Below are 19,325 nucleotides of genomic sequence, written 5' to 3'. Positions count from 1 at the left end.
CTGTATAAAAGAAATTAAGCAAACAAAACAAAAAAGAAAGATTTCATTTAAACTTATTGAATTGAATTAAATCTACTTCGCCGACAGCGCATAAACCACAATAGAATAAATGCATTCTTTAAAATTCACTCTAGTATTTGTTTACCATAGCGACACTCTGGCGCTAGATTCACTTAACAGTATTAATAATTATATAACAGTTAACTTATATATTAATTATATAACGGAAACTAAGTTAACTGTTATATAATCCAATAATTATATAACATTTAACTTATATATTTCGTTCATATTATAACTCATAATGCATAAAATGTATATCAATTAAAGAATAGAATTATCTAATCGTTGCCACATGTTCTATTCAAATACTATAATAAAGCTAGAATGATGTATAAAAGAAATTACGCAAACAAAACAAAAAAGAAACAGTTTTTCACAGACGATTGAGTATTTCTCATTTAATTAATTCAGTTCTCACTTCGCGAGAAGGCACAAATACATAAAAACTCAAAATATCTGTATTAAAAATTACGAAGTAAATCTTAAACACTTATTTCCTCGAAAAAACTCCAGAAAGGATTAAGCATGATTTAATTCGCAATAATAAATGAAGGCGTTATCTTTGTTGTTGGGAAGCTAAGTTTCTCTGGATTGGCAACAAATCCGCTACTCATCTGTTTCAAATGTAAACAAGAGCAATGGCCGCCATCAAATTAGGCTTAGCGGCACTTAAACAATTTTAAAATTGTTGATAATTCTAAAAATATTGCATACAGATTTACTAAAGGCATAAAACACTTAACCGGAAGATAAAAACAACATAATTCAATCATTTTTTAAAGCAAAAAATGTACAATTTACAAACATATAAGAGTAAAGAAGTAGTGAGCCGGGTAACAGAGTGGATATATTTATAAATATATTTATATACATTTGGCGCGGCCGATTGAAACCAAAATACGAGATGCACATCTACATGTTATAGTAGTCTTATATACAAAATTTCAACGTTCTGAGGCTACTCGTTTTTGAGTTATGCGATATACGTACGTACGCGCGTACGTACATACGTTCGTACAGACTCCACGAAAAATTCTCTTCAGAATTCATTTTAAAGCAGTTTTTTAGTTTTTTGGAGGAAAAGAGTCTTTTATTCTGTCCTTACGTACAGATATCACGCAAAAACATCGTTAAATTGCATTCGAAAGCGGACAAAGTGGATATTTTCGTTGAAATATGCTGCCTGAAGCTTTTCGCTATTACGATGCTTCCTTTTTACTTCGTACAAGGAAGTAAAAACACAGTTTTGAAGTGGTTTGTAATGTTTAGCTTTCCTGGCCAATCACTGTTTTTGTTCTGAGAACCAATCAAATGTTAGTAACTGCCAGTAGAAGCTGATATCATGTTTACACTTGAAACAATTCATTATTTTTCTTTGTTCTGTAGAAGAAGGACCTGTTTCTTATACACTGCAATTACAAGTAGGAATTTTTGTAAAAAATTTTTAATATTTAGTCAAGAAACAATGACATCAAATAAAAGAGTAGATTGGACATCTAGAAAGAGATATAATATTATTGTGCTACGAGAAAGTGGTCTTTCCTATGCTGAAATTGCAAGACAGGTGGGTGGTTCAGTGACTACATCTGGAGTCCAAAAAATTTGCTTACGATATTAGGAGACAAATTCAATAAAAAACAAAGAAGGAAAAGGCCGAAAAAGGTGCACCACATCTATCGATGACAGAAGAATAAAAAGGCTATGTCTCCAAGATAGAAAAATGTCATCAGCGGCCATCAAAAGTGATCTGAATGATGCTGGTGTTTCTGTCAGTTCAAGAACAATCAGGAGAAGATTAACAGATGTTGGACTGAGAGGTAGAATTCCACGAAAAAAGCCTTATCTTAATTTTCAGCAACGGAAAAAAAAAAAAAAAAAAGAAGAAGAAAGACTACAGTGGGCAAAGGAACACATTAATTGGACAGGTGATCAGTGGTCACAAGTTATATGGAGTGATGAAACTAAGATATCGTTATTCGGTAGTGATGGGCGAAAATATGTAAAACGTAGAATAGGAGAAGAGCTACATCCTGACTGCATTCAAGCAACTGTGAAGAACCCAGTTAGTGCCTGCACTGTGATGATTTCATCATGCATGTCAGCAGATAGTATTGGTCGTCTTCATGTCATCGATGGGACACTGAATGCCAGAAAATATATTGACACTATTCTAGAACCAAAACTTCTACCTTCCATCAGAGATTTCTTTCCCAACAATGCTTCGTTTATTTTTCAGCAGGATTCTGCTCCTTGCCACACGGCCAAAATATCGAAAGAGTGGTTTCAAACAAATAGCATTAAATTGTTGTCATGACCAGGAAGCAGTCCTGACCTCAATCCTATCGAAAATTTGTGGCACCGTCTGAAAACTCTTGTCCGAATGAGGCGCCCATCAAATGAAAGGGAACTAATTGAGGCTATAATTGTTTCCTGGCATCATGTAATAACGAATGAAGAGCTTAAAAAACTCTTCTCAGCTCAATGAAACGTCGATGTGAAGCTGTAATCAAAATCAACCCTACTAAGTACTGATAACTCACTGCAATCATCACTATCTAATGTATATCGATAACAATTATCGTTTAACTATTTTGTATTGCAAATAATTGAATTTTGTGTTTTGTATTGAATTCAGTAATAAATTCTCTTTAAAATGATTTATACAAGTGTGCATTTTGTGAAACGTAACGTTTTCTATAAGCATACAAAGTTCAAAAACATAAAAATTTCCAAAAGTGTCCACAATTTTGGCCATCACTGTATAACTGCCTTAGAACTATTAGTTCCTGCTACGTTATTTTTTCCTGTTACCTTAAAACTTTGAGTTCCTGTTGCATAGTTTTCAAGATAGATACAGCTATATTATGAGATACGATACACGTAGAAACGAAAGCGTTATGAAGCACGCATTCCCTCCTCTTGGCTAAGGTGTAAGGTTTGCTATAAAGGAACTCTTTCTAAAACCACGGCTCTTGGTTTTCCATGTTCTGTGTAAATATAGTCATCTTCGAGAGATGATATTCATATAGTTGTTTATCTTCTGAAGAACAATGCGCAGTCTCAGATGTAGTCGTCGTAGAGAGATGATTGCTAATGAGATGGGTTAACTGTTTTTGGGGTTATTTCTCTCTAATTAAAATGCTTCTGCATTATCAAATACTTTTTAGAAAGTTAAACGAAGTTGGAATAAATATATCCAGCCGTCTAGGTTTATTTTTAATATAAAAAAGAAGTAACTGTTCTCGGGCAAAGCACAGAGAAGGGTTTTATTCAAGGTCACCTTTCAAAGAGATTTTATCAGATTAAATAAATGTTTCGGTGTTACTATAAAGCACAATTTTTTCCGCACTACAGAAAATTAAAACTTTTGAGTAATTAAGTAAACCACATTTAAAGTTATTACCGCTTATAACAAATATGGCAAATTTGAAAATGCACCGGTATATAAACTCACGTATTGCTTTGGAAATTTTAAATAAAATTTAGTTTTTTGTAGGTACGACTAGAAACACGTCATACATCTACATTCAGGTGATGGTAAAAATTTTATAGGTTTTAATATAAAATTTTTTCCGAAAAATTTATAAATATTTAAAAATACAGGTTTTCAAATTAAATCAGAAAAACTGTAAAAAATTGTTTGGATTGAACCTAAATTTCGAATAATGAAAGAAGAAATTAAATAAATTTAATTTAAGAATCAGTATTGTTAAATATACGCGAAATTCAACTAATACTGCGGTGTTAAAATATTGATTGCTAATTAAATATATATATAAGGGGCTGTGATTTTTACAGAACTTGAGGTTTTGACATTGTTTGAGACAGAGTCGAAAAATGGGAAAAAAAAATCGCATGTAGTTTTAGAAAAGTCTGATTTTATGTCAAAAACATATGTTAGAAGAACGTTATATATAAATGTAATATATATCCTAAATCACGGTTTCAAGATATGAACAATACAAGTTGAATTTCGTCAATCGCCTGAGTATAACAGGAGATTAACCTCCCCCTAAAAATTAATAAGGAAAGAACCGGATTGAGCGATGAGTATTTACAATCCATGTTGAAGAAAATTTCTAGTAATTTTTCGCGAGTACGTGGATAATATAATAACAATAACAAATTTTGTATTTATATGTAAGTTTGTAATTATTTAGATATGTATTTTAGAAACAAATAACCTAGAGAAGGATATTAGATTCTCAGTATTCATTCTCAAGTATGACCCATTTGAAAACATTTCTATGAAAACTTAGAATTTTTTTAATAGTTTATTAATTTTTAAATTGTCAGTCTGAAATATAGATATACTTAAGTTATCAATAGGTTTGAATTACAAAGTGTGACCAACAAAAATATCAGACTTCAGATAGAAAATAAATATAAATTTGATTATCTTCCTTTGAGTTATTATTATTATTGTTTATGTATGTTCTGATAAATAAGAGATAAATGCGCGATTAAAATTTATTTTTTAATTTAATTTTGTTTATTTAATTTTACTTTTTTGTTCGTAGTAAAGGAAGTATTGTTAGCGCGAAAAAGTTTGGTTAATTTATATTTCAACGGAAATAATCATTTTAGCCGCTTCCGTATCCATTTTGACTATTTTTTATGTGACCTCTGTGCTTATGGGTAAAATAAAGGGCTCTTTTTCCCAAAACGGATTGTAAAATGGACTCAAAAAAGATTTTTTCGTAGTGACTGTACGTACGCATGTATGGATCTTCCATAATTCAAGAAGGATTAGACTCAGAACGTCGAAATTTTGTATTTGGGACTGTTGTAACATCTAGTTTTGCACGCTTTCTTTTAATTTAATCGGCAGTACTAAAAGTATATATAATGTTGAATGATCTAAAATTCGCTTAGTTCGAAAGCAAGTTTTTCTAATACTTGCGAAATAGCTGCAAAGTAATACCTACCCCCTTACCCGGTCTTTATTTTCGCAATTGTTGGTATACTTCCAATTACAGAAGCGTTTGAAGTGCCGAAAATATTTATTTTTTGGCAATGTTAAATAAAAAATAAATAAATAAATAACATCTGAAAGCTTTCAGATTTTATAAATTACGCCCAAAGGGGCTTTTTTTTGTGTTACCTTTATTTATTAAATATCATATTCTTCGCACTTAAACCATAAAATTCAACAAAGCTCTAACTATTGTTTCAACAGCAATATCAGAAAATATTTAAAAGAGCATATCTTTAGAATTTCTGGTACACAGTCTCACGCGCTGGAGATAAAAATATCCGTCTCCCTGTACAGTGTTGCCATTGCTCGCTTTAAAGTCGTTGAATTTCTTAATCAAAAACTCATAAATGCTTTACAAAATATGAAATAGATAATAAAACAAATACCAAATTTGTGCTTCCAGATGCCCAATATTCGGGTGGAGAACGTTATTACGGGTACGTTATTTAAAATTTGAGGGCTCTAGCTTCTGTTGTTTTATCACAACGCAAGAAAGATACATACATTTATGCAGATACTTAATTATTTATTTTCTTTAAATAAAATATAGGGCTCTAATATTTGGTGGCAACAATTTTAAAAAGTGATTCGCCCTTTATAGTGAATCAACGGAAAATGCCAAAACGAAATTAATAGCCATTCTGGGCAAATTGTCCTTTTCGGCTAATAATAATAACAATTTCAACAATCAATCAATCAATCAATATAATTTATGGCGGGATGTCGCTTGAGTGCGCGACGTATCCGGCTCAATGATACTTATGCCGCGAAGGCACGTGACAGTGTAAATTCAGGGCCTGGTAGGAGGAGTTCGAAAAAGGAGTGCGTGACACGAGACATCCATCACAAGCAGTATGGTAATCAAACAAGCTCTAAGACCAGTAGAGGCGTTGAGCGAGAGGTGCATATGAAAGTGAAATGTTCGTGACGAGTGGGAAAAAATCACATTACACACACACAACAAGAAATACTTAATCTGAATAAGATACATACAAATACAAAATAAATACGTACAATATGAAACAGTACGAAAAATCAATAAATGTAACTACATAAATACAGTGTTTCAAAAAGAATATACGTATTTCGAATGCATATATGTATTAAACTGTATGACATACGAATATGAAACTTTACACACATATGTACGAACTTCTCAAGTTCAGATTACAGATCTTCAATATATTCTCCATGAGCGACACGAACAATATCACATCGACGATACTCAAATTCCTCCCTCGAGCAAGCATGACCGTCGTCACTGATGTTATGACAGTACGGATCCGGTTCTTCACCTCTTCCAGGTTCTGTGGGACTGGTACATAAACGTTGTCTTTAATACATAAGCGTTGGTACATAAACGTTGTCTTTAATTAAACCCCACAGGAAGAAGTCGCAGGGTGTCAAACTGCAGAACACAAAATGATTCTGCTGCGGAGTAGCCATTTTAAACATGTGACGGTTACCACGCAAAACAGAAGACAACTGACATCTAACGGCTATTAATATAAACTAGACTATGTATTCGTTTGGCCAGTAGCCGAACCGAGGCGCAGTGAACCATAGTTTGAACAAAATAACACTTTGTAATACGTATATTCTTTTTGAAACACGGTGTATGTACATATGTACAGCGATGTTGCATAGGAAAAGTGCGAGTTATGTAGGAAAATTTGAGTCACGGGCCGATGTAAGCCGCGGAAAATTTGCAGGTGCGGACAAGTAAGTGCCTTGTCGAAGAAATTGCTTTTTATTTTATGCAGGAAATTTTCGACACTTTCAATCTTTAAGTCCTTATGCAGGGTGTCGTTCGAGACATACTAGTAGTGCGCATTAGTTATTATGCGTAGGAATTTATTTTGAGTTACTTGTAGCTTCTTTAGATCATTTTTAGTCAAAGTCGGCCATGCAGGAAAGGTACATGTGAATATCGGTCGTAATGATGGCCGTTTAAATATACCTTTTCCTTGTCAAATTTAATTTTGAGGACCTGCCTATTAATGGGATGAGGCTGTTAATAGCAGTGAGAACTTTTCTTCTTGTATTTTTGATATGATCGCACTATGTAAATCTATTGTTGAGAACAACACGTAGGTAGGTGCCTTTTCTTACAATTGGAACTTCTATATTGAAAATATTAGTAGTCATGTCGAGAGGAGTTCTAGACTGTTTCTTCTTCACTGCGATAAGTTGCGACTTTTGTCCGTTGATAGCAATCCGCCATTTGGTACACCACTGTTCGATAGCATATATAATTTCTTGACTTCACGGCTAAGGCCGTGTCATCCGCATAGCATCCGAGAAAAATATTATAAGATGTGCTGACATTGGGAAAATCGCCCACATAAAATAAATAAAGTATAAGTCCTAAAATCGAGCCTTGTGCGACGCCAGCATTTAAACGTCTAGATTCGGAGTTGTCGTTGCCAATATTGACGAAAAGTTTTCCATCTTTGATAAATGAATATACCAAAAGAATTAGATCTCTGTCGAAATCAACGCAAATGAGCCCTTCATGCCAGACGCGGTCGAAAGCTTTCGCCACGTCCAGCATGAGTAAGGCGAAATTTCAACAAATAATGAAATCTAACCTTTAATGCAGTCTCCCGATTCCTTTATTTATATTTTGGAGAATTTTATACTCGTTATGAGAAAACAAAGGTACAAAAAGTGCGACTCCCGTACGACAAAAATTGACTGGGATATTTAATTTCAAAATTTTCAGTTTTTGATGTCATTTCAAACTTGGAGGTCTCGGCTAATTTAGAATAATTCGAAGAAATTAATTTAAATTAAGTGCAGCAAATAATGTGTGTGTAATTTAATAAGCCGTACAAGGAAGTCCTGCGATTTTCACGTCAGATTTTTATTTGTTAAACGCATTAACATTTGCGACATTTGAGCTCATCCATGCGCTAGGGAAATTAAATTGTTTTATCTCATTTTGAAGATTTCCGGGTTATATTTTTATTCTCCTTGAATGCTGAATTTAATTTCATATTAAAATGTATGCTTTGAAATAAATCGATAAATTGTAATTTCTTTTCTCTGGCTCATTCAGAAGGATTAATTAATATTTTGACTCCCATGTGTAAGTACTGTTTGCCATTTTGCATTTAGTTCCATTAAGTTTTGCGCTGATTCATTGTATATTTTAATGATTTAGCTCAAACGCACGATGATACTTTTCATATAATTGAAGATGAGTAGCCTGAATTATTTAGAAGCAATATCTCGGCATTCTCTTACATTTTTTTTTAAAGGTGTAATTTGGATTTTTATCTATTAAACTAGAACTACCATGAAATGGCTAAATGAATCAAATACTCTTAGATTCATTCTTTCAAATAAATGTCATGTTTTTGAGTAATGCTTGCTCTGAAAAAGCTGGCATTAAATAAACTTTTGTCTTATACCTTTTTACAAAAAGTCCTGCAGCCATCCTTCATTGTTTTAATTAATTATATGTAATATTATAATGATAATGAATTATTAATAGTGTTTTAACTGAATAATATTTTTCGTAGACTAAGTTCTTGTTTATTAACCAATATTCAAATTAATATATATACATAAAGAGACAGGGAAAGCATTCTACAATTTGCGAACTGTTAGATATGTATTAAAAATATCTATATATATATTATTCCGCCAGTTAAATGCATTTCAATTTCCTTGTGTCTAGACTCATCTTGCCAGTGAAAAGGATTTATTTACATTTGGCGTAGACGCATTATATGCCATATTTTCAATTTCCGACTTGAATTTAAAATTTCAGCTCTTAGCCGAGTTGTCAAACACACATTTAATTATACTGAAAGGGGATTTTAAGGGATTTTTAAGGGGGAAGAGTTATCCTTTGATTAAATTAGCAATGTCGAGTAGACTTGTATCTTTTGGAATAACTTTCCACTAAAACATTAAAAATGCAGCGGGGCAAAGAAACTTCCAAATCATAAAAGCATTTAAACCTAGAATAAGAATGAGATACTTCCGGGCCTTTTGAAACCTGCCGTTGTTTCTAAATCTGAGATCTAAAAATCTTAAATTATATATATATATAAAATTGAGTCTTACTTTCTGTGATTCTGAATCATCTGCTTGGATGGATTTCGAAATTTTTATGAAATGATTCCAAAAGACACTTGTTCCACAAATGGGCGAATTGGGGTAAGGGTCTGGCAAGAAAAGCAGTTTTTCCGATTGACATTGCGGATTGCATCTTTGATCTAGCTTGTAGATAAAGATGTCACATCGCAACGAAACGCTTTTATAAGAAAAATATTTCGCGGGTGGTACTTGAAGAAACTGAAAAATTTGTAAGTTCTTGTAAAAATTGAAAATTTTAGATGCTGCAAGCCTGATAGCTAAATCGTGAAATGAAGGTCCTTTTTCTATTCAAAGCTGCGAAAAAAAAATATGTATCCATAATATCATGAAGGAAGGAAGTGTGGACAACAGAAAGGTAGTAGCAGCGGAGTATGTTGAAATATTTTCTGGAGACACAAATTTGGAATTTTTTAAAATATCTATTTCATATTTTGTAAAGTATTTATGAGTTTTTGATTAAGAAACTCAACGATTTCAAAGCGAGCAATGGCAACACTGTATGGGGGGAGCATTTTTATCTTCAGCGCGCGAAGATATATGTAAGAAATTTTATTTATTTATTTATTTTTTTTTTGGTAAATTATTTTGTAATATTGCTATTGAATTTAATTTTAGGTTTTTGTGCGAAGAACATGATATTTAATAAATAAAGGTAACACGCAAAACGTTAAGAAAACGCCCTTTTGGGCGTAATATAAAATCTGAAAGCTTTCAGATTTTTTTTTGAAAATTTGACAGTGCTTGGATAGAAATCTGATGTGAGAATGTTAAACTTAAGAAGAGTCTTCCTTTCTTACTTAAATTTTTATGCTTTTTTTCTGAAACAGTGACAGCATTAAGTTTACCAGCATGAGAATTACGAAATGTAATTTCTAGAACTTGCAACTATTTTTGTATTTACTAAGGGCTGTACTGTATTATTTAATTTCTCCAGTTTTGAGTTTTTCTTAATTTTTTTTGAAAGACCATGAAAAATAAGTTATTATATATTGTTTTATCCTTTGACTAATGGATTGGCAATGTTTGTGTGTAATTACGCTCAAACCGCTTCAAACGAGTGCTACAAATGCTGTGGCTCATTCCGTACTAGTAATTCATCCTGTGTTCAACTACAGCAATTAAGTAAACGAACTGCATGTATTTTGCTTCATGTATAATGCGAATAGAGGCGAGTTTCTCGAGGAAAGTTCTTCACGAAGATTAGCCTCCCAAATAAAAAGGGCTGAAGCTTCATTCTATTAAAAGGCCACAACAGATCTAGGAAGTTTTTATTTTGAAATTTGCCGCGAAAACTTGCTTCGATTGTAACAGTTATTAACACAGTTCTTAGAATTTAAGCCTAATTTTTTATTAAAATTTTTAGGACGTCAAATTACATACCTTATTTTATTTGTATTAGTATGTATTTAAGAAATAAAATTTTCACTTATTTTTCAATACCTATTACGAAATCATTTTAATTTTTAGCCCTAAGAGGCGTTAGCCCAGAAGGGCTATTAGTCTCGGAAACGGCATTGTACGTCGAATCGCTATAAACGGCTGTTTCACTTCTTAAATTGTTGCCACAAAATATTATCACCCTGTATTATATTTAAATAAATTAAATAATGAAGAATTTACATGAATGAATGGATGTAAGTATGTATGTTTCTCGCATTGAGAAAAAATCTGATGTATACACCTCACGACCTCCTTGTACAGAATATTAAATTATACGAATTTTTCCCCTGCCTTTCATTTAAACTTATTTCCTCGAATTTCATTAACGATATATTTCTCATTCAATTAATTCAGTTCTCACTTCGCGACAAGGCAAAAATACATAAAAAGTCAAAATATCTATACTAAAAATTGAAAGATGTAGAAAAACATAAAACACCAAATACAGTTAAAACGATTAAAAATTTCTTTTTACAATTAAAATTACAGTTTCTACGCAAAAACAAGCAATTCGGCCAACGGGCAAGAAGGCAGATTTTTCGGTTCACAAAACTGAAAGTTTACTTTTGGCCTACTATTGGTGGACGCTGAGTCAATAAATGGGATAATTTAATAACTTAAATGATAATTCCAGAGTGGATTATGCATATTTTAAAATTCGCAATAATAAAAGAAGACGTTACTTTTTTGTTGCGAAGCTTAGTTTCTCTACCTTGGCAACAAATCTAATATTCTGCCAAGTTTCAAATGTAAACAAATATGCCTACTATGGAAAAAAAATTAGGCTTAACCATTCTTAAAGAACTTTTATGCAGGTTAACTAAAGGCGTAAGAACCTTAACCGGAAGATAAGATGAACATAATTCAATCATTTTTAAAGCAGAAAATGCAGAATTTACAAACATATAAGAATAAAGAAACTGAACACACTAAACCGAGTAACAGAGTGTATATACATATATTTATATACTTTTGATGCGGCCGATTGCAACCAAAAATCGCTATAAATAAAGGTGACACACAAAACGCTAAGAAAACGCCCTTTTGGGCATCATTTAAAATCTAAAGGCCCTCATATTTTTTTTTTTTTTTTTTTTTAATTTGACAGTGCTTGGAGAGAAATCTGATGTGAGAACTTTGAATTTAAGAAGAGTCTTCCTTGCTTACTTAAATAGTTAAAAAGGGAGCTGCAAATCTGCAAGTTTATAGCTGTTCTGCATACAAAATTTCAACGTTATGAGGCTATTCGTGTTTGAGTTATGCGAGATGCATGCATACATACATACATACGTACGTACGTACATTCAGATGCTACGAAAAAAAATCTCTTCTGAATCCATTTAAATCAGTTTTCTAATTTGTTTGGGGGGTAAGAGTCCATTATTCTGTTCTTACATACAGATGTCACGGAGAAACATCGTTAAATTGCATTCGATAGCGATCAAAATGGATATTTTCATTGAAATATGATATCCGAAATTCTTGGCGATTACAATACTTGCTTTTTACTTCGTACAAGGAAGTAAAAACGATACCTAGAGTAATCAAATTTTGAATATAACGTAGTTCTCCATCCGAACATGGGCTCCTGGAAGCCCGAATTTTGAATTTGTTTATTATCTATTTCATATTTTTTTTTAACTTTAATGGATTTTTGATTAAGAAACTCAATGATTGCAAGGCGAACAGTGGCAGCACATTGATTGTGTAAAATAATCTCCAGCGCGCGATGCTATCAGAAATTCTAAAGATATGCTTTTTACTTCCTTGTAGGACGTAAAGGAAGTATTGTAATCACGAAAAATTCCGGGTATAATACTTCAACGAAAATAGCCATTTTGATCGCTATCGAATGCAATTTAACGATGTTTTCGCGTGACATCTGTACGTAAGGGCAGAATAAAAGACTCTTTGTCCCCGAACAAATTAAAGTGAACCTAGTGCTAGAGTATCGGTATGGTAAATTAATATAATGAATTTTAAAAAGTGCATTTATCCTGTTGTGGTTTATGCGCGATCCACGAAGTAGATTTAATTAAATTATATAAGTTTAAATGAAATGCAGAAAAAAATGAGTATAATTTAATATTCTGTAAAGGAAGTCATATGATGTACACATCAGATTTCTTTTATTATTTTTCCAGTTTTTGAGTTTTAAAATCTTACTGGGCGTAAATTCGAGAATGACCATTTTTTTTTTATTACAGCGGTACCTTGGTTTGCGAGTGTAATTCGTTGCGGAAACGTACTTGTAGTTCAGAGCAAATTTTCTCTAATGGAAAGTTAAATAATTCGTATAAAAATGATATTGCAAAAATAAAGTAAAAATACATAGAACAAAAGAACCCGAACTTTGGTTTGGGGGGTTAAGACGGCTAATTAACGGAGTCGCTGCTTTCTGTTTGCTCACTGAAATCCTTTTCTTTTTTATGCGACATAACAAAAAACACTTATACAATCGTAGTTGCTTTTGTCTCTTTTTGACGATTTCGAGGAAATCTGACATTGTATTATCCTTTGAGGAATTCATCGTTGGCATTACTGCAGCCTTATCCGTGTGGAATCGCATCTAACGTGAGGCGTGCCACTCCTCCTTAGAAGAGATATCCTTCCTTTTGTTGTGCGGGGGGGGGGGGTTCGATGTAGATCATCAGTTCGTTGTTGGCTAGCTGCTTGCCGTATTCTCCATCGCTCTTGGTCTTCTTTCACTTCCAATTCTGTGGTCTCCCAGAAGCACAGTTTTGTCGATAAATGGGAATTTTGTCAGTATTCGGCAGGCAAAGCATGTATGTATAGTGCAAGATAGTGTTTGTTTATCAAATTCCAATTTATTACACAATTTTGCTCGTATTGCAAAACACATAGAAACCAAGTTGTATTTAATCCAAGATTTTATTGTATTTTTCTCGAAAATACTTGCAAACCGAGTTTTTTCGTTTTAAAATACTACTGCAGCTTAAATTCGAAATAATACGGCATAGTGCAATGATGTATACAAATTCTGAAAAATCCTAGCTATGAGTTGGTTATGACTTCGCTTATGTATTCGCTCGTAGCAATTCACATTACCTCATCGCTTTTAGTACTAACGATACCGATATAAATAAAGTACTATAATAAATATTTATTTTTTTCCCGTATGGTTCGGGGATGTCCTATTAGGGCTGTTCATTAAATGTATTTTCTCAAAAATAAAATTTTTTATGCTTTTATTGCTTATTTGTTAGAACATATTAAGCTAAAAATCTCTGATCGAGGTTTTTGAGATATCTATGCAATTTTTTTTTTTTTTTTTTTTTTTTTTTTTCTCGTATGGATGGTAATGCAGTTTAATATCAATGACGGGGTAAATATTCAAGGAAATGATTGAATTCATTGTTAAAGTGTTTGCTGTTTAGTTTGAAATTATTTCAGATTACTTTAGAAGACATATTTTACATCCAAACTTATTGAGGCCGCCCACAACTCACGGCTAATGTCGTTTAATTTATTACTGAAAAGGCTAATTGAACATACATATGGGTACTTTAACTTGACCCATTTGCAGTTACTGGTTTAGGATTTGTATTCTAGAGCTTCTCAGCTGTAATTAAAATTATTGATAATTATGTGTGGGACCTATTTAGCAGTCGCTCAGACGGTAGAGTGATTAGGGGAGCCTACTGTGGTACCGAAGGGCCGAGGCTCAAATCCTGGCGAAGACATGGGTGTTTGCAAATGTATAGTGTCCATGCGGCTTGGGGGCACTCTAAATATTCGGCGAGCCGAAAGTTCTCTCATGTTTGGTGGAAGACTCCCGTACAAGCATCTAGGGGTGCTCTTTCTCAAAATTGTGTGTGGGGGGGATAGAAGTCCAACCTTTTTTTGGAGTAGGCTCTGAAAGCCATTCTTCCACGTAATATGGACACGACGACAACAGCATACATTTAGCGGTTTTATCAAGTAAAATTCTTTTGTCAGAAATTTATGTCAGATCGTGTACTAATTTATTTAATCCAGAAGTTTATTGAAAGAAAAGAGTGATTTTTATTGTTTCTTCATTTTATATTCTAAAAATAAATGTAAGTTTGCATTTGTAGCTGTCACCTTTTTTTATTTCTATTACTGTCATAATAGAATTTCTATTTATATTTCGCTTAATAAAGCAGCGTTTTTTTCTATTCAAAAGCCACGCAATTGAATTTTTTTTTAATAAACGATCGGGTTTCTGATGCAACTATACCGCCATCTCCACCTCTCCCTCTGATCTGTAATAGCTTCCACCCACCCACCCATATTCTACCCCACCTCCACACACGCATACATACACACGGATCCAGCAAACTCATCGACTGAGATGCACTGCGTTTTGTGACTGCATCCGACTGCTTTAGATGGGTGCTGGCCGCCGCCGTTCTACTTGTGTAGCAGTGGCTTGCTGAGCTTCCTGTTTAGAACATGACGGCTATGCGAGCCAGGATGTGTTGTAGCAGTGGAGCCGCCGGTACGGCGGTTTATCTTCGTTTCCATTATTTTTTATGAACTCAAAAGAAAATAATATAACTTATTAAAACAGCCTTCCTATTTTAAAGAGCAGATGAACATGCAGTGCAGTTGTCATCGTTTATTGGAGATCCTTCATTATTATAATGTTTCCTCGTTTCAGCAACAAGAAAAATGCCTCTACCATTGGGCGGTCCGAGAGCTTTAGACAGCGGGTAAGTTTATTTTAATATCAATATAGTGCTTGCTGAATTTGGTTATAAGATATGTATTATAATGCCATTAAAATAATTAATTTGGGTATACAGTAAAAGCTGATTGAGAAAAATATTTTTCTTGATTAATTATTTAAAACGAAAAGTATAAACTATACATTCTATTTAATGTAGTATTGCATTTTGCTGAAAGCAAGGAAGTTTTAATTATTTACTATTTATAGTTAATTGTGTAATTTTGAAATTATTAATTTTTTTATAGCTGTCATTTGCTTTTTTATGTTCATAGTCTGTATATTCCATATAAAATATGGAATATTTTACTTTCCTGGGAAATAACATTAATAATAACATCATTTATTCATATATTACCCACAATAACATATTTTTTTATTTGTAAAAATATCTTGAAAATCTCTTAAGAGTGTATTATCTGAATTCAGTGTGTGACATACACACACATTATAATATATATATAAACTAGTGTAAGAGTTTCGCATCATCTTTATTTGCAGCATAGTTAAATATACCTTATAAGTATATAATAACTAGCGCATCAGGTGAGATGCATGCCTGCTTTATAATTTTATAGGATATATTTCACATCTGGAAAAAGTTTGACATATAGATATATCTGGCAATGAATGATATAAGTTGAGGATTGTTTGTTAACTAGATGAAAGCAGGCATTAGAAAAGAGTAATTTCAATTTGAAAGTTATTGGATGACTACAGGGCTCTTTGAATTGGGTATTATCAAATCATATTATTGGTGGTTACCATCCACTTGAATATGGTTTTATTAAATGGGGTGCTTTTTAAATAACTGCTGAGATTTTTTTTCCCATGTATTTCCTGTATTTAAAAGCTAAAGGGACTTGGAGAGATCTGTTACAGATAGAAGTGTTTTTAATTAGCTAAGCATTTTCCAAAGAGACCACCAAATTAATGTCTGTGCATTATATTTTAATTGAAGTAAAACTCAGCATAGTATATGGTAAAATAATTAAAACTAAATTTTTATCTTTCATGTTCACTCAGTTTTCAGAATCCTTGAAAGAATCCAGCACAAGCTGGAAAAATTAGTACCAGTCTCTCTCTCTCTATATATATATATGTGTGTGGATATGTACGCACATATCTGTTTCTCTCTCTCTTTATATATATATATATATATATACACACACACACGCTTTAGTATAAAAAGTTGCTGACACTATACCAGAATCTAGCAGTCTTTTCTTTTATCTTGTATGTACATTATATATAGAGAGAGAGAGTATATGATAAAAACATGAAAAATTAACTATACCATTGGCAGGATTCGAGCATGGAACTGCTATCTTTTGCACCGCGAGCAAATGTATGGGAGACTTATAATTTTTTATAATTTGTAATTAATCAGTAGCATGCCATGGATTTACCCCAAAACAACTAGATATAAAGAAAATTATAATTTTTTTAGAACAACTACCCCACGGTTTAGGAAATTTTTTTGATTCTCATTGGAATTGGTTGTCTCAGAAAAGTGAAGATCAGTACCAATGCTTATTTATATTCCCAGAAATAATTGCCCTTTTAAGAAATTATTTCCTAAGAGAAGTGGAGTTCGTGATAGGGTTTATTGGGTTTTGATTGTGATTACTAATGAATATATTAATGCTCTGATAAATTTGCGAAAATCACCAGGATGAAAAATCAGGGGCATCAAACTGGAATAAATAAATAAATATTTTAATCTCCTGGATATCATGCAAACTAAGTAATTAATTAAATGGTTATTTCAAAAGGAATGCAAGACAGCAAAACAGATTACTGCTTAGTTTGCATATTGTTAATCATTTTGAAACTCCATAGTATTTCACTGTGAAATGACAGATTTAATTTTTCATGGTAATATAAAGGAGAACATGAGGTAGATCTATCTTTTGTGGTTGTTCATTTATCCCAAAGGATACAATAGGTAGATGACTAAAATTATACGATAGTGATAGCTGATCAACACATTATCAAATCTTGCTTGTGCTTGTTTCATAATATTCTCTTGTAGAACTCTATTCTTACTGCTTCTTTCTCCATATTTTAAACTCAGAATTACTGCATGAATGTATTATGGTTTAGATTTCTTCACATATAATAAAAGTAATTTCATGAACACAACTAAAATATGACATTGAAAGTAAATTTTGCTTACAAAAATCATGGAGTCTGTGTGCTAAAATGTCTGAGAACAAATGAAAACTAGCAAGTCTGCCAGGGAAAATATATAATTACTTATAACATTTCTAACTGCAACATACTTTATTAACATTTAGTTTGGAAATATATGAAAAATAAAGGTAGCACAGATATACCAAACTTGTATATAAGTCAAATATGGTTTGAAAACAGTAATAACCAACAATGTAATTCAGTATAGTGAGATTATGTGGTGAGAAAATTTAAAAATCTAGTAGGCATTGAAAACTTTTCTTATGAAATCCTGCTCTTCTAATGTTAATATGTGGTTAATGTGGTGTGTGCAGTCTTTGCCTTTTATTAATACAACCTGTGATAAATAAATACAGTGAATGGTTGATTTCATGATTTTAATGTGGGAAAAGCTGTACATATATACAAGAATACAGTTTGGGTTGCTTCAAAAGGATCACCCCCCATGGTTATGCACCTTTGAGAGTGTATGTAGAGGAGAAGGTAGCTTCTATATGCACTCTCAAAAGGGCATGCGTTAGGTCAGGGCTTCTTAAATCTTTTTTAGTCGTGACCCCTTTTTATCACTGAGATTTTTTTTCATGACCCCCAGTACTCTATAATATTTACAAAACTTTTGTAGGACCTCATAAGCATTGCGCAAATCCGACACATGCTTGAGTGAAACTGTCAATTTTTCACTTTTACTGTAATATACCATTGCATAGTAACAGACGGAAGGACAGCGTCACGTGCAAAGCAAATAAACTGAATTTTTATATTATAAAAAGAATGCGTCAAAACGTTTTGGGAGGGGGGGTTGGTCTGTATTGTTATATCTTTGTCTATTTTCAGATACATTGTGTAATAATATTTGGTAATTGTGAAATTATTATAATAAGTCAAAGAAATATCAAAACTGCTAAAATTTTTGGAGACCCCCTGCTGCAGGTCCCGCAACCCTTTTGGGGGTTGCAACCCACGGTTTAAGAAATTCTGCTATAGGTGAAGGCAGCCTGTGAGATATGGCTGAGTTCAGCTTTCACATTGGACTGGATATTGGTGATATCCAAAAACTTAGCAAAGCATGTTGTTTGTCATTCTCTTGGCATTCTCCCTAGTTTGAAACAGTATTTCATGTTCGTATATTGCTTCCTTTCACCGTAACAGCATTATTGCTTTGCACCTTACTTCACAGCTTACTTATTTGGATAAGAATTTATTGAAATAAGTTTGCCATATAAAGATTTATTAAAATTTTGCCAAAATATTCTAGTCTTGACCATTATATTGAAGTAGAGATATGAATACTTCAGTAAACTTCTTTAATTATAGAATTATTGCACTGATGAAATGTGAGTTATGGCTTAAAAATTTAAGTTTCAAGGAATCATGGGAATCCTCTTTTGCATGTTCTTGTGGTATAGAGGTTAGCACATCTAGCTATAATGCATGGTTGAGGGCGCAGATGATTTTTCATGTTTCCTGCTCCAAAAAACCATAATAGTCTCATCAGTGATACCAGATTAATGGATGGTAATTTATCATCACCCCTAGTCAGAGTGCACTGGAGCTCCCTTATTTAGGCTGTGGCATTTCTTTTATGTAACTGAATTTTTTTTTTTAAATCTGGAAAAAATTTAAGGAATCGATGCTAACTTCTGAATGCATTCTAGTCTTTCCTTGAGACATAAACCTTAGACAAAAATTGAAACTAAGGAAAGAAAAGCCCCCCACCACATGTCAGATGCTTATTTTTTAGGAAGTGCAATGAATTTATGAGAGCAGGTTTTTTTGAAATGTCGTCATATACTTCAAACACTAATGATTTCTAAACTAAAGACAGAA

At 32.7% G+C, this 19,325-nt stretch overlaps 1 protein-coding gene across 3 annotated transcripts in view; it reads left to right on the top strand.

The window, feature by feature from the left end:
• Positions 1 to 19,325, top strand: part of RhoGEF2 (Rho guanine nucleotide exchange factor 2) — a 265,990-nt gene that overhangs the window by 147,129 nt on the left and 99,536 nt on the right. For all 3 annotated transcript variants that reach the window (XM_035365908.2, XM_035365907.2, XM_035365909.2), the window contains exon 23: positions 15,237 to 15,288. In XM_035365908.2, the coding sequence (XP_035221799.2) occupies positions 15,237 to 15,288 (52 nt within the window). The remainder of the gene's footprint in view (positions 1 to 15,236; positions 15,289 to 19,325) is intronic.

This window comes from Stegodyphus dumicola, chromosome 1, assembly GCF_044657685.1.
Source record: "Stegodyphus dumicola isolate Sdum_Otavi_A_Nest chromosome 1, ASM4465768v1".
In the NCBI taxonomy this organism is placed as follows: Eukaryota; Metazoa; Arthropoda; class Arachnida; order Araneae; family Eresidae; genus Stegodyphus; species Stegodyphus dumicola.
This window is presented reverse-complemented; position numbering and strand designations above follow the sequence as displayed.